Below are 17,332 nucleotides of genomic sequence, written 5' to 3'. Positions count from 1 at the left end.
TGTACATAGGAAGATTGTCAGAGTCATTCCATTATCTTTGCTTTTCTTAACCCCCCCTCCCTTCCCTTCATTCTCCTTAGACAATTTACTGAACTTCTGTTCTCCTCCCCCCATTGTTGTGGTTTAGCTTCCACATATCAGCAAAAGCATTCATCCTTTGATTTTTGGGGATCAGCTTATTTCACTTAGTATGATAGTCTCCAGATCCACCCACTTACTAGCAAATGTCATAAGGTCATTCTTTATGGCTAAGTAATATTCCATTATGTATATATGCCACATTTTCTTGATCCATTCATCTGTTGAAGGGCACCTGGGTTGGATCCATAGATTGGCTATTGTGAATTGTACTGCTATAAACACTGATGTGGCTGTTTCACTGTAGTATGCTGAATTTAAATCCTTTGGTATCTACCAAGGAGTTGGGATGGCTGGGTCAAATGGTAGTTCCATTCCTAGTTTTTTGAGGGATCTCCATACTGCATTCCAGAGTGGTTGCACCAATTTGCAGTCCCACCAACAATGTATGAGTGAACCTTTTTCCCCACATTCTTGCCAATATTTGTTGTTACTTGAGTTCTTGATAATTGCCATTCTGATTGTAGTGAGATGAAATCTCAGTGTCATTTTAACTTGCATTTCTGTAATTGCTAGAGATGTTGGACAGTTTTTCATATATTTGTTAACCATATTTCTTCTTTTGAGAAGTGTCTGTTCAGTTCCTTTGACCATTTATTGATTAGGATATTTGTTTTTAGAGTGTTAAGTTTTTGAGTTCTTCATATATCGTGGAAATTAAAGCCCTATCTGAGGTGCAGGTGGCAAAGATTTTCTCCCATTCTGTAGGCTCTCTTTTCACACTCTTGGTTGTTTCCTTTGCTATGAAGAAGCTTGTTATTTTGATGCCACCCCATTTATTCATTCTTGATTTTACTTCTTGTCTTGCTGAGGAAGTCAGTACCTGAGCTGATATGTTGGAAAGTTAGGCCTACATTTTCTTCTAGTATGTGCAGAGTTTCAGGTCTTTCTTCTTTCAGAATTTCTAGATCTTTGATCCACTTTGAGTTGAGTTTTGTGAAAGGTGAGAGGCATTAAATTTCATCCTACTACATGTGGATTTCCCGTTTTCCCAGCAGCATTTGTTGCAGAGGATTTCTTTTCTCCAATGTATGGTTATGGTACCTTTGTTTAGTATGAGATAACTGTATTTATGTAGGTTTTGTCTCTGTCTTCTATTCAGTTCCACTGGTGTTCATGTCTGTTTTGGTGCCAATAACATGTCATTTTTGTTACTATTGCTCTGTAGTGTAATTTAAGGTATGGTATTGTGATGCCTCCTGCTTCACTTTTCTCATTAAGGATTGCTTTGGCTATTCTGGTTTTCTTGTTTTTCCAAATGAATTTCATGACTGCTTTTTTCTATTTCTATGAACAACGTCATTGGAATTTTAATAGGAATTGCATTAAATCCGTATAGTGCTTTTGGTAGTGCAGACATTTTAACAATATGAATTCTGCCTATCCAAGAAGATGAAGATCTTTCTGTTTTCTGAGGTCTTGCTCAATTCCTTTTTGAGTGTTCTGTAGGGCTTTTTAAAATTATTTATGTTTCTATTAGTGCATTGTATTCATTACAATTAGGTACATTTTGATATATTCATAAATGCATATAATTTGCTCCATTGCAATCCCCAGGTTTGTTGATTTAAAAAAAAATTTAAATTTGTTCTCTAGTTTCCATTGTAAAATTCCTTCACCTCTTTTGTTGAACTGATTCCTACATATTTTTTGAGGCTATTGTGAACGGGATGGTTTTCCCTAATTTCTCTTTTAGCTGTTTCGTCATTGGCGTATAAGCATGCAATTGATTTCTGGGTGTTAATTTTGTATCCTGCTACTTTGCTGAATTCATTTATGAGTTCTAGAAGTTTTCTGATGGAGATTTTGGGTCTTCTAAATATAGAATCATGTTGTTACAAACAGAAATAGAGCTTGTCTTTTCTTATTTGTATCCCTTTAATTTCTTTCTTTTGCCTAATTGCTCTGGCTAGTTTCAAGGACTGTGTTGAGTAGAAGTGGTAAAAGAGGGCATCTCTGTCTTGTTCCAGTTTTTAGAGGGAATGATTTCAGTTTTTCTCCATTTAGAATGGTGTTGGCCTTCGGTTTATCACATATACCTTTTACAATGTTGAGGTATGAGAACAAGGGATATCTTTACTGTGTTTCTTCCAGTGTTTTAAAGTTTTCTCACATAGGTTTTACACATTTCTTGTTAAGTTTATTTTACCTTTACTATTATCTTCATTATTGTTATTAAAATGTGGTTTTCCTCTCCCATATTTTTTCTAACTGGTTACTGTTCATGGATATGAAGGTTATTGACATCTCTTATTTTAATTTTACATTTTGCCACCTGAGTAAAATGGTGTTAGAACAACTAGATAAGCATAAAAAAAATTAAGCTCAACCCTTATCTCACATTGTGCTTAAAATCAATTTGTGGTGGACAATAAATCTAAATGCAGAAACCAAATTTATAAAGCTTATAGAAGAGACACATATACCTATCAAAGAAAAAAACAGGTAAACTAGGCTTCATCAAAATTTAAACTTTCTGCTATTGAAATGACACCATTAAAATATATAGGCAAGCTATAGACTGGGGAAAACTGTTCACTAAACACATATGAAAAAGGACTGCTATCCAGGATATATGAAGAACTAACAGCCTAGTGAAATGAACACTCAATAAAATGGGCAAAAGAGCCAGGCGTGGTGGCATGTGCCTATAATCCCAGTGATGCAGGAGGCTGATCACAAGTTCAAGGCCAGATTCAGCAACTTAGCAAGACCTGTCTCAAGAAATAAAAAGGGCTGGAATGTAGCTCAGTGGTAGAAGACTCCTTGTTTCAATCCCTAGTGCCCCCAGCCCCCCAAATTTGAACACATATTTCACTTTGGGAAATAAAGTGACAATAAACATGAAAAAAACATGATAAACGGTATTACTCATGAAGGAAGTGGAAATAAACAATGACATACTACACATCTACCAGAATGATTAAATGCAACACAAAGTGGGACAAGTGAAATTCTCATTTTGTTTTGGAAAATGCTTTGGCAGTGTCTTATTAAGCTAAAAAGAGTACTTATTGTAAAATTCCATTAATGAAACTATCTGGAAAAAAATCAACAGTGGTTGCCTCTGGAATGTATGGGCCAGGATTAACTGGAGAGAGATGAGAGAACTTCCTGTGGTGATAGTAATTGCTGTGTAACATGATAAATTATGATCTATGTAACTCAAGCCCTTACACTTAAAGATTTGGGCGTTGTACATTATATTTTATCTAATAACAAAAACCATAAACAAAAGTCTAACTCTACAGCCTACCATATGTGAGGCCCTGGGTTCCATCCCCAGCACCACAAAACAAACTAGTTATGTATACTGAAGTATTTAGGTATGAAATGTACTGATGTGTTCAACTTAAGGTGTATAAAAAAGAAGACTATTTCATGATGATGCAGTTAAAATATTAGTTATAGGCTCCAGGTTATGGGTATATGAGTGTTCACCATAAAATACTTCCATCTTCTGTGTTTGGGAATTTCTATAGCAAAATGTTGAAAGAGGTAGCTGGGGTTGTAGCTCAGTGGTAGAGTGCTTGCCTAGCACATGTGAGGCACTGGGTCTGATCCTTAGCACCACATAAATAAAGGCATGCAGTCCATCTACAACAAAAAAATTAAAAGAGTGTTGAAAAAGAGTGGAAGGAGGCAGGGATGAAGGGAGGAGGAAAAGAAAGAATCGATTCTTCTAAGCTAGGAGGATTTGATCTATGAAAACCCATTCCTGGTACTAAACAGACTGGCATAATCATACAATAGGAAATATATGGTGGCTTTGGAAAACCATTTAACTGACCATTGTTTTAAAAATATGAGTGACTGTAATTAGAGATCAAATGACAAACTTTTTTTTTTTTTTTGATATGCCAGGGATTGAATCCATGGTCTCACACATGGTAGGCAAATTCTCTCTTACTAACTTACATCCCCACCCAAGGAACAAGATTTTTTTTTAATTTTTAAAATTATTTTTAGATATACATGACAGTAGAGTGTATTTTGACATATACATACATGGAGTATAACATTTTAATTAGGATAGGAACGAAAATCTTAAAAGAGGAAATCCTGTCATTTGTTACTACAGGGATGGAACTAGAAGACATGCTAATTGAAATAAGGCAGACAGAAAGACAAAATACTGAATGAGCTTACTTATGTGAAATGTGGCATCTAACAGAATTAAACTCAGAATGAGAAGGGGGTTTCCAGGGGCTTGAAGGAACTTTGGTCAAATGGTACAAGCTTTCAATTAGAAAGAAAATGAATACTGGAGATAAATGTACAGCATGGTGATGACAATCAATAGGAATGTATACTTGAACTTTGCTAAAAAAATAGATCTTAAGTGTTTTCACCATTTAAAAAATGGTAACTATATAAGGTGGTGGATTAGCTTGATTGTGGTAATCACTGTGTGTGTGTGTGTGTGTGTGTGTGTGTGTGTGTGTGTGTGTGTGTGTATTTATGTGTCGTGCCAGGTAATGGTGGCACCCTCCTGCAATCCTAGATACTTGGGAGGTTAAGACAGGACCTATCTCAAAATAAAAAATAAAAAAAGGGCTAGGGATTTAGCTCAGTTGTAAAGCTCCTCTGAGCTCTATCCCCAATACCATAAAAAATATGTTGGACATCTTAAATATGTACAATATTGGTCAGTTGTACCTTTATAAAGCAGGGGTGGAATAAAACAACACTACTGCTAGCTTATTCATCTCCATTATGGTAGAACCCCTCAAACTTTAATCAACCTAAGCTATTTAAGTAAAATTGTGCCATGTTAACAATTGATAATGTGGCTGCATTCATAACTTTTGTGACTTACAGAGGGCAGAACTGGAAGGAACCTCAGAAATACCTAATCCAGCTTATCTCCTTTTACACAGAAGGAAGCATATGCAGGCATAACAAAGTGGGTTAAAGGCTAGGCCAAGATGGGAATCCAGGTTTTCCTGCTCACCTGTCTCTTTTTCATCATTCTCAGGAGTTTCCAAACATATATACCAGAAGAATTATCTGTGTGTGTGTGGTACTGGGTATTGAACCCAGGGGTGCTTTACTACTGAGCTATATCCCTATCCTTTTTTTTTTTAAACAGGGTCTGCCTAAATTGCTGAGGCTGACCTCAAACTTGGATCCTCCCACCTCAGACTCCCTGGTAGCTGAGATTACAGGCATGCAACACCACACCTGGCACTTTGGAATTACCTCTTAAATAGTGCACAGAACCTCTATATGGAAAACAGATAAAAAAATAATTCTGGGGTTGGGATGTAGCTCGGTGGCAAAGTGCTTGCCTTGCATACATGAAGCCCTGGGTTTGATCCCCAGTTCCAAAGAAAGAAAAGACCAAAAAAAAAAAAAAAAGACCCCAACCAAAAGAAAAATTTATTCTGTAGGTTGTTTAAATCTGCAGGTTTGGTAGAAAATATTTTGCTGGCCAGGTGCTGTGGTGCACACCTCGTAACCCCAGGGGCAGGAGGATCTCGAGTTCAAAGCCAGCCTCAGCAAAAGTGAGGTGGTAAGCAACTCAGTGAGACCCTGTCTCTAAATAAAATACAAAATAGGACTGGGATGTGGTTCAATGATGGAGTGTTCCTGAGCTCAATCCCTGGTACCCCCTCCTAAAAAGAAAATATTTACTGAACAACCTCTAATATTTCTCAGAACCTCTTTTGGAAAATGTGGTTCAAGGCAAAAGAATTGTTTGTTTTGGTAACTTAACAGTGTTACAACTTTAAGGTAATTATTGAAATGCACGAGGGAAGAAGTGTGGTCTTTTGCCAAACTGATTTCCAGTTTGTTTTCTCTCACTGTTCAGGCCCCGTTTCTGTTCACCCATGTCCTGTGGATTGCAATAAATGATTACTAATGTTTATACCCCATTTGGTTAAAAAAAAGAATAATGCCTCAATATAAAAATGAGCGAGTAGCCAGGCGCGGTGTTGCATGCCTGTAATCCCAGCGGCTCAGGAGGTTGAGACAAGAGGATTGTGAATTCAAAGACAGCCTCAGCAATAGTGAGGTGCTAAGCAACTCAGTGAGACCCTGTCTCTAAATAAAATACAAAATAGGGCTGGGGATGTGGCTCAGTGGTAAAGTGCCCCTGAGTTCAATCCCCAGTACCAAAAAAAAAAAAAAAAAAAAAAAAAGAGCACATAATCAGGACTAAAGGTGATTCGAAATAAGAAAACTGGGCTGGGCGTGTAACTCAGTGGTAGAGTTCTTGCTTAGCATGGTTGAGGCATTGGGTTCAATTCTCAGCACTGCATATAAATAAAACAAATAAAGGTTGATTGACAAATAAAAAGTATATTAAAAAATACACATCTTAAAAAAGTAAGAAAATCAGGAATGAGCACTGCATACCTGCTAGAAATGGGCCATGAATTTGTTTCTGAGATTTCTAAAGGTGATCATCAAGAGTGGACAGTGGTTACAGAATTTCCAGTGTGTGTAAGTATATAAAACATAAGGAACTTTTCATATTAAGTGTACCTCTTATAAATCATCCTAAACAGCATGTTGGCAGTGCAAAGAATAACCTAACAGTAAGTCAAACCTCACATCTGTAGTTTTGTTCTTATTATATCCCTCAGCAGAGGCTATGAGCATAATGCTATAGTATAATTCATTAAAAGTAAATCTATAGTAGTATTACAATAGCCAAAAAGTACAAACAACTCAAATGTCCATAAACTGATGAATGAATATACAAGGTGGTATATCCATACAATGGAATAGTATTCATCCATAAAAAAAGAATGTTTCATGTGAAAATATGGACAAACCTTGAAAAATACTATGTTTATGAAAGAATCCAGTCACAGGAGATCATATATGTGTGTGGTTCCACTTAAATGAAATGTCCACTATAGGTAAATCTAAAAAAAAAAAAAGAAAAGAAAGAGATCAATGGTCTTCAGAGGTGAGGATGGTGGTAAGGTTAAAGGGGCTATGACTGCTGATGGGTATGGGCCTTTGTGGGGGAGGGGTGATGAACATGTCCCAAAGAATAACTGGATGATGATTGCATAACCTTGTGACTATATTAAAAACCACATAATTGTACATTTTAAGGAGGTGAATTCCATGTTATATAAACTATATCTCAATAAAAAGTAATTCCCCACAACCATTATCCAAAGTATACAAATAATTCTTAAAACTCAACAATAAGAAAATGAATCCAATTAAAAAACAGCCCCAAAACTTTGATGCCCCACCCAAATATATATATAGATGACAAATAAGCACGTGAAAAATGGTCCACATAATATGTTGTCAAGGAAATGCAAATTAAAACAGTGAGAAACCATTAGATACCTATCAGAATGGCCAAAATCCAGAATGCTGAGAATAAATACTGGTGGGAATTTGGGACAATAGGAAGTTTTATTCATTGTTAGTGGAAATGACAGCTATTTTGGAAAATATTTTGGCATGCTTTTCTTACTATATTATCCAGCAATCATGCTCCAAAGGGGTTGAAATCTTTTGTCCACACAAAAACCTGAACATGTATGTTTATAGCAATATTCTTCATAACTACACAAACTTGGAAGCAAACAAGATGTCCTTCTATAGATGAATGGCTAAATTGTGATACAGACAGATTATGGAATATTATTCAGTGATAAAAAGAAATGAGCTATGAAAAGATATGGAGAAATCTTAAATGCGTATTACTAAGTGAAAGATGCCGATCTGAAAAGGATAGTGTATGATTTCAACTATAGACATTATGGAAAAGGCAAAACTGTGGAGACAGTAAAAAAGATCAGTGATTGCCAGGAGCTAGTGGGAGGGGATATGTATAGGCAGAACCAGGATTTTAGGATAGTGAAACTACTTTGTATGATACTATAATGGTGGATACATGTCATTATACATTTGTTAAAACCCGTAGAATATTCAATACCAAGAGTGAATTCTAATGTAAACTGTGCACTCTGGGTGATAATGATGTGTCTGTGAAGGAGCATGATTGTAACAAATGTACCACTCTGGTGAGGATTGTTAACATATGGGAGACTGTACATGCATGGGAGTATACGGTGTATGAGAAATCTGTACCTTCTTCTCAATTTTGTCATGAATCTTAAATTTTTTAAAAAATGTAAAGTCCTTTTTTTAAGAAGCAATTCTGTGGGGGATGGGGACAAATCAATTCATAGATTCAGTTTTCTTGATTGTCTTTTATTCAGGTATGAATTTTTGACTTCAGAAATGAATGGACCTCATAGCCTTCAGGCAATCTTCTGTAAATATTATTTCTCTTGTCTGACCTTTGGATAAGTATTGAGCAACTTTGGGTTTGAGGGTATGCTTTCTGACAAGACCTTTAGAGCACAACTCTTCTGTGTTTGCCAAAGTACAGGGACATGCATTTGAAAAGTCAACTCAAGTGAAAGATGAGCCCAACAAGAACCTATCCTTGAATAGAAAGTCACTGCCCTTCTGTGTGAAGGCAGGCCATGGGAATACTCATTGTCAAGGCCAATGTAACTCTTTAGAAAAAAGCAGGTTGTGGTCTGCCTTATTAGCACAGAGATGAACTGGATCCCCAAATTATAAATCAGAGAGTACGATCATAGCAATTTTAGACTGGAAAAAAGTTTGAAGCAGTAATCAAATATGACTCATGCAAAAGGTCAGGGAAAATTTAGCTTTGAACATCAGTAACTTTTTGGTGAACTGGCCACCAGACAGAAACTAGTTGTAAAAGGTATGCCTATGTGAATGAATGAATTTACTCATTCAATGAGATTATTAGTACTGAACCTGACATATGTTGGGGAATGTTTGTAAGAAAACCCACAAAACCACGCCAGACACGGGAAATCACATAAGGGAGTTTATGAAGCAAACAGAGTCTCCCTGCAGGGTACGAGAGAAAATGAGAGGAAAAGAGAAAGGGCGTGCACTAGAGAGAGTGGAAAGTGAGGAGGAGAAAGAAAGCAAGTGAGTAGGAGAGAGAAAAGCATAAGAAAAGATGGGGGGTAGCTACCCTTAAGCAGTTGAATTCCTCCAGGCTAACAGGGGACCAATATCGGAGAAGGATACTTGCAAGCTGACTGATGAACCAATAGCTAGCTAGCATGTTCACAGACTGACAGTGGTTGGGAGGCTGGGAAATGGCTGCAACGGAAAGGGCGGGGGGAGCAGCTTTACACATTACATTACAATGTTCACCCAAAATGGTGACTGATTTTTAAAGGTTGGTTCAAAGTCCCTCTTTATAGCTGTAATTCCTAGTTTGTGGCAATAAAACTTTCTGCATGTGGGGATAGTAAAAACATCTATCTTCTTACTTCTGAGTGATATTTACAGCTGAGCCAAGTAAGGTGGTGCATGCCTGTAATTCCAGAGACGAGAAGTTGAGGCAGGAGGATTGCAAAGTTCAAAGCCAGCCTCAGCAACTTAGTGAGGCCCTGTCTCTAAATAAAATATAAAAAGGGCTGGGGATGTGGCTCAGTATTTAAGCACCCCTGGGTTTTTTGACACACACACACACACACACACACACACACACACACACACACACAAATGCTGAAATTGAAGAGCCACAACACATGCCTGTTGGATGAATCAGAAATTTTACAGCAGGTTAGATGGATTCTGCTGTTCTTATTTAATTGGTGACTAGAAATGTCTGAAAACACATTTAGGCAAAATGGTAAAATGGTCAAGTGTTAAAATCAATATTTACCTGAAGCCAAGGCCAAAACTAAATAATGCTCATCATAGAAAATTTCTTTGCAAAACAACAGTAAATCCAAAGCATATAAAAAAATTGTTTGTCCTAAAAATAAGGTTTTCAGATGTAAAAATGTTATTAATATTTTAAATTGACAAATCATAATTGTATTCATTTCTGAGATGCAATGATGTTTTTCTATATGTATACAATATAGATTGATTAAATCAAACCAGTTAACATTACAATTCAGGAACATTAATTTCTTAGCACTATCCATTTTGTGCACTGCTTGAATAAAATGCTTTCTGAATATTTTCAGAAGCAGTTTTAAGATTATTGCCCTCATTAATATTTTTATTGATGATATGGTATATGCTGTTGCTGTTTTACCTTTTGATTAATTTTAATTTTAAGCAGCATTTTTTAAAATTTAACATATAGTAAATTTGGCTGGTTTTGGTGTATAGTTCTCTAAGGAGTTCAAAAAACAACTTTATGGGATCATTTTCCTGAACCCCTCCTTCTCTCTAGTACTTTAGTTTCTAGAGTGCCCATATTCACTCCTCTGGAGTGAAAGATGGGACTATAGTCACCCCATTCTGCCATTCCTTTTTTTTTCTTGGCAGTAATGGGGATTGAGCCCTGGATCTTGAACATGCTAGGCAAATGTTCTACCCCTTAGTAATTACTTCTCCAGTCCTTTTAATTTTATCTTATTATTGTTTTTCTTCCTTCCTTCCTTCCCTCCCTCCCTTCCTTCCTTCCTTCCTTCCTTCCTTCCTTCCTTCCTTCCTTCCTTCCTTCCTTCCTTCCTTCCTTCCTTCCTTCCTTCCTTCCTTCCTTCCTTCCTTCCTTCCTTCCCTCCCTCCCTCCCTCCCTCCCTCCCTCCCTCCCTTTCTTCCTTTTTTTGGTACTGGGGATTGAACCCAGGGGCACTGAACCTCTGAGCCATATCCCCAGGCTTTTTATTTATTTTTAAAATTTGAGACAGGATCTCACTAAGTTGCTGAGGCTAACCTTGAACTGGTGATCCTTCTGCCTCAGCCTCCTGAGTTGCTGGGATTACAGGCCTGGGAGGGTGTGCTCAGCTGTAATGTACTTTTTAAAAAAATTTTAAAGTTGTAGATGGACACAATACCTTTATTTTATTTATTTTTATGTGCTGCTGAGGATTGAACCCAGCCCCTCACACATGCTAGGCGGGTGCTCTACCTCTGAGTCACAATCCCAGCCCTGTAACAGACTCAAGATACGAAAATCATGTATGAATTTCTACCTGCATCTTAGCATTGATTGCATGTATATATAAATTGAACCCCCAGATTTTAATCTTCCTAGCTGACCCATGGTGGAGCACAGACGCTGAGTCATAGTTGACCATAGACATATGGAGGAGCCCCACTGAGCCCACAGTGAATTGCCAACTTGCAGAACTGTGAGCCAAATAAATAATTGTTCCCTTAAACCATGAAGTTTTGGATTGGTTTTTAACATAGCAATAGCTGGCTAATACTGTAAGCAAATAAAACAAGGGCATTAATCCATTGTGCTGTTTAATTTTTTCTTTCTTTCTTTTTTTTTTTTTTTTGGTACTAGGGATTGAACCCACAGGTACTCAACCACTGAGTCACACCCCCAACTCTTTATATTTTATTTTGAGACAAGGTCTCACTAAGTTGTTGAGGCTGGCTTTGCACTTGCAATCCTTCTGCCTCAGCCTCCCAAGTTGCTGAGATTAAAGGCATGTTCCAGTGCTTCCAGCTGTGTTGTCTAATTTTTTAAAAGATTTCTGGTTGTTTCTTCATGTCAAAGTTTACAATACACAAAAAATTTGAAGTAGCACATCTAATAGTATCACTAATGGTTTTGAGCACTGAGGAATATAAATTAAAATGTTTTCCAATAATTTATAGAAGGAACTTCATAGCTGGGATTCATAGCTTAAGTAAATCTTGAGAATCCTTCAATTTCAACTACTTAAAATGGTTGGTAGTCTATAACATCATTTTCAACAAGTTTTGTTTCTATTTTTACACTCAATAGGCTCAAAACAATAAGTATTTTAACATATTCCTGTAAAGTCTGTTGTTTTGAAGTTGCCTTAATGACAATCAAACTTTGGATATCTCACTTGTCTCTAATGCTTTCTTCTTTTTATAGTCATTATATTTTTTGTTACTAGATGTGGAAGAACATGATTTATCATGGCTATTGTGTGATTTTGGAGATTTTCCTCCGTATGGAATTCTGAGGTAGAAAAGTTGACATTTAGCTTTTATTTGATCTTCAAAGCTATCAAGGATTTTCAAGTAAGACTTTTCTCCCTCACTTCCCCCCTCCCCACCCTTTCTCTCTCCTGTCCTGTCCTGTTTTCACCTCTTCCCTCATCCCTAATCTCCCCTCCCCTTCCCTCCCCTCCCCTCCCCTCCTCTCCTCTCCTCTCTTCTCCTCGGAATTGAATCCAGGGCCACTCTGCCATTCAGCTATATCCCCAGTCCTTTTTACTTTGAAAGTGGGACTCACTAAGTTGCCCCAACTGGCATCCAACTTGCAGTCCTCCTGCCTCAGCCTCCCACGTAGCTGGAATTACAGTCTTGTGCCACCAGACTTTTTAAAGACACCCATGACCTTATTATAAATTAAATAATTAAAAATTTAAATTTAATTAAAATTAAAAGTTAATTTTAATTAAAAATTAAATACAGTCCCTAAAAGTTATTTTGTTTGTTTTGTGAAGGCTAATACAAAATTCTACAAAATTAGAATTATATCTAATTTTAATATTGGATTTATGTTAAATTAAAAAATTATTGGCCCAGAAAGATTATGATGGTTAGGCATGGTGGTGAATGCCTCTAATCCCAGTTACTGAGGAGGCTGATAAAAGAGGATCACAAGTTTGAGGTCAGCTTTGGCAATTTGGGGAGACCGTGTTTCAAAATAAAAATTAAAAGGGTTGGGGTATAGCTCAGCTGTAGAGTACCCCCGGGTTCAATACCTAATACAAAAATAAATAAATAAAAGATTATGATGAACTTAAATTTATTCGGCCTTTGCATATTAGCTCAACATTTGTATTGACTGTTTCTCTATTCCCCATTTAACTTTTTGTACATTCCAAAATTATATTTATACCTAAAATTAAAAGCGTCCACAATCAGTATTATTACAGCATTTTTGCTCCTGCCATAGAAGTATGTGTTTGTACTTAAAATGACTGAAAGACATCAACATCTAAAGCATGTGGGGGGTGATTTCTACCCCAATTGACTGCTTTTCCTATATTTGAAAACATTCAGATATTAAAAATATTCTAAATTATATGTTTTGTATTATTGACATCTTGATACTAATTATATATGAGGGTAATATACATGATCACATCCTGCACAGTTTCGGAGATCATAGGAGTGTACAGACAGAACTGAAAGCAGATTTTGGCCAAATATACAGGCCAAAACTAAATTTCAGCGCATCCCTCTAGTTAACCCTGACTTTTGCTCTGCTCCAGAACTGTCCTGGATGATTCTAATACATAATAGCACACAGAGGAACATCATATTATCCTGTTCCATTCACATCTACTTCCACATAGCATCCTGTGCTTTCAATATTACCACTCCTGCCACCACTGTCCCAGGAGACATAAATCTCTTCCTTTTTATATAAAAAAAATATGCATTAGTTGTAGAGGGACATGATACCTTTTTTTTTTTTCCTTTTTTTTTTATTGTAAACAAATGGGATACATGTTGTTTCTCTGTTTGTACATGGCGTAAAGGCATACCATGTGTGTAATCATAAATTTACATAGAGTAATGTTGTTTGATTCATTCTGTTATTTTTTCCCTTCCCCCCACCCCTCCCACCCCTCTTTACCCTCTATACAGTACTTCCTTCCTCCATACTTGCCCCCCTCCCTAACCCTAACTCTAACCCTAACACTAACCCTTCCCTCCCCCCATTATGTGTCATCCTCCACTTATTAGCGATATCATCCGTCCTTTGGCTTTTTGAGATTGGCTTATCTCACTTAGCATGATATTTTCCAACTTCATCCATTTGCCTGCAAATGCCATAATTTTATCATACCTTTATTTTATTTATTTATATGTGGTGCTGAGGATGGAACCCAGTGCCTCACACGTGCCAGGCAAGCTCTCTACCACTGAGCCCCAACCCCAGCCCAAAACTCTTCCTTTTGTAAGCTGGATCCTTGAAAGACTATTAGGGTGGGTAACTAAGCAGAATGAGCAGAGTGTAAGGAGAAAAAAAAGGTACCAGTGAGAAGATGAAAGAACTTAAGTAGGAGACAGGAAATGAGAAGATTCAAAGAGGATTGTGTTTTCTTTAAAGAAGAGGCTGCAGAGGTAAAGCATCACTAGAGTCATTGAATAATTGTTGGGGTTTACTTGCTGTTTCTAATTTCCCCTAGGTATGGATGTGAAAATAGCAGGTTTTAAGGAAAACATTCTGTGATGGAAGAAGCCACATTAAATGTTGGAGAAAACTGCTGAGGCAGGATCTCAAGAGTGGAGAGGAAGAACCAATAGACTGATGATGTCGTCTGAAACCAGAAAACATACATACTAGGCAGACTTTCCAGTTTTAATGCTTTTTGTGGTTTTCTAAAAAACAAGAACAAATCTTCCATATGAACCTGAACAATAGATAGGTTGCCTTCAAACTTCTGGTTTTCTGTTGCTGATTAAAAGGAAGGACAACTACGTGTAATAAGGTATCCTAGATCGGATCCTAGAACAGGAAAAAGATGCTAATGAAAGAACTGGTGAAAACCAGGCCTGCAGTTTACTTAACAGTAATGTATCAATGTTGGTTTCTTGGCTTTGACAAATGGATCAGGGTCACATAAGGTGTTAAACTGGGGGGCAGGGTATGAGAATTCTCTGTGTTATCCTTGTGATTTTCTGTAACTCTGAAATTTTTCCAAAATTAAAAACACCTAAAACTAGGGAAAATAAGAAGGCCTGGATTTGAAAGCAGGTTAGTGGTATTTTGTTGGGAGGTGTTATCCTCAGGACAAGGTAGAGCCAACAGAGAAGATCTGATGGGAAAGATGTAAGGACTGCTCCAAACATGGACCGGGAAGTAAGGTAATGGAACACAACTGAAAGAAAAGAAAAAGAATCACTTCAAGATAATGAGTATAAGTTTTGGTGAAATTATCTCCATACCAATATGTGTATTACAATGAACAGCAATGATGGAATATAAACTCATTCTCTAACACAGGTTATCCTTTTAGTCTTTTTTCAATGTTCACATGGAATTGACATCTGCCACCTTTGGTAAGAGTTAGAAAAGATGTATTTTCCCCTTCTGTATAAGTATGAACCATGGTTAAACTATACTTTTTGAGTGAGATGGTTCAACTTTTTCTTTCTTGACATGTTTCATAGTTTTTGTTCTGACCATTATAGAAGCTCATTCCTCTGACCCAAATTCCAAGGATCTCCTGGCGTTACTATTGCCCCTCGATCATACTTCTGTTAATAAGTTCCCAATAAACTGCATTCAATCTTGGATCTGTCTGCCTCTTACTTTGATCTCACAGCACCTTGTGGTTGACTCTTTTACACCAGATTTCCCCAGAACATCAAGGAACTCATATAATTGAATAGTAGAAAAACAAATGACCTCATAGGCAAAGGACTTGAATAGATATTTCTCAGAAGACTTATAAATGGCCAACAAGTACATGAACTGGTGTTCAACATGACTAATCATCAGGTGCTATGGCTTGGATATGAGGTGTCCCCCAAAAACTCACATGTGAGACAATGCAAGAAGGTTAGGAGAAAAAATGATTGGGTCATGGCCTTAACCTAATCAATAAATTAATCCCTGATGGGATTAACTGAGTGGTAGCTAGAGGCAGATGGGTTGTGGCTGGAGGAAGTGGTTCATTGGGGGTGTGGCTATGGGCTATATATTTTGTATTTGGCAAGTGGAGATCTCTCTCTCGCTGCTATGAGGTCATCATGTGAGCTGCTTCCCTCTGACACACTCTTCTGCCATGATATTCTACCTCATCTCGAGCCCTGAGGAATGGAGCCAACTGTCTGTAGATGAAGACCTCTGAAACCATGAGCCCTCAAATAAGCTTTTCCTCCTCTACAGTTGTTCTGGTTGGGTCCTTTCAGTCACAGCAGTGAAAAGGCTGACTAAAACATCAGGGAAATGCAGACCAAAACATCATGAAATGTCACCTCACATTTGTTAAGATGGCTACTATCAAAAAGACAAAATATAACAAACATAAGAGAGGACGTGGAAGAAAGGAAACCCTGGGCTGGGGAGATAGCTTAGCTGGTAGAGTGCTTGCCTCTACCAGCACAAGGCCCTGAGTTCGATCCCCAGTACCGTGGGGAAAAAAAAAAGGAAACCCTTGTACACTATTGGTGGGAACATAAATTAGTACAGTCATTATGGAAAACAGCATGAGGTTCCTTAAAAAACTAGAAATAAAACTACCATATGTTACATTTGTTACAACATGGATGAACTTGGAGGACATTATATTAAGTGAAGTAAGACAGACAAAGACAAATATGTGTTGTATGTACTGCATTATCTCACTTATATATGAGATCTAAAACAAAAAAAATTGAACTCAGAAATAGAATAGTGGTTGCTAGGGAGTAGAGGAAGGGAAAAATAGGGAAGTGATTATTAAAGGGTACCAAATTTCAGTTATGCAAGATAAATAAGTGCTGGAGATCTCCTGTACAGCATAGTGCATGTGCTATATGGTATAATTTAAGTTTGCTAAGAGAATAGATCTGTTGTTATATGTTCTTATCACACACATACCAAAAAAACTCGAAAACAACAACAACAATAATAATAATAATAATAATAAGAAGAAGAAGAAGAAGAAGAAGAAGAAGAAGAAGCAAAAGTATAAGAGGAATCTTTGGGAGGTGATGTTTATAATCTTGATAATGATGTTTTCATGGGTATATATTTATCCCCAAGTACACCAAGATGTATATATTAAATATGTAAAGGTTTTATATGTCAATCATACCTCAACAAAATAATTTAATATTAAACAGGCTCAAAAATGATTATAAACCACATCCACTTGTTTTTATTTTTATTTTTGTGGTACTGGGGATAGAACCCAGGGCTTTGCACCTTATGAAGCAGTGTTCTCCCACTGAGCTACACTCCCAACCTGTTCTGTTTTTTAACCATATAATACAAGAAACATCATCATGAGACATGGACTTCATGATTCCTGAGTCCGTAGATGATGACTGGGCCTTAGATCACAACTTCTTGGCTTTCTGAATGGTTACTATTTTATTCCATTGACTTCTCTCCAATGACAGGTATATATGCCTCTGGGGTCCCCTATTGGAGTACAACCATTCTTTGGAATACTGTATGATCCAGCAGTACCTTAACATAGACTGGTTTATCTCATGGTAGATACTGGTAAACTTTGATGATGAATAAGAAAAGACCTCG

General features: G+C 37.1%; 1 protein-coding gene and 1 long non-coding RNA gene across 2 annotated transcripts in view; one reads left to right on the top strand and one right to left on the bottom strand.

Annotated features, from left to right (window-relative positions):
- The window catches only part of LOC306650957, an 86,091-nt gene extending 71,831 nt beyond the window's left edge, over positions 1-14,260 (bottom strand). Inside the window, exons 1-2 of the long non-coding RNA XR_013761068.1 lie at positions 13,928-14,260; positions 12,165-13,539 (exon numbers count right to left, since the gene is read on the bottom strand). This is a non-coding gene — a long non-coding RNA (uncharacterized lncRNA). The remainder of the gene's footprint in view (positions 1-12,164; positions 13,540-13,927) is intronic.
- Positions 1-14,297, top strand: part of STAG2 (STAG2 cohesin complex component) — a 147,776-nt gene extending 133,479 nt beyond the window's left edge. Inside the window, exon 33 of the mRNA XM_079123345.1 lies at positions 14,271-14,297. Within this exon, the coding sequence (XP_078979471.1) occupies positions 14,271-14,282 (12 nt within the window). The 3' untranslated portion in view covers positions 14,283-14,297. The remainder of the gene's footprint in view (positions 1-14,270) is intronic.
- Positions 14,298-17,332: the final 3,035 nt, after the last annotated feature.

The sequence above is a fragment of the Sciurus vulgaris genome, assembly GCF_902686455.1.
Source record: "Sciurus vulgaris genome assembly, chromosome: X".
Taxonomy (NCBI): domain Eukaryota; kingdom Metazoa; phylum Chordata; class Mammalia; order Rodentia; family Sciuridae; genus Sciurus; species Sciurus vulgaris.
The sequence above is the reverse complement of the archived record's forward strand: the minus strand, read 5'-3'. Positions and strand labels throughout refer to the sequence as shown.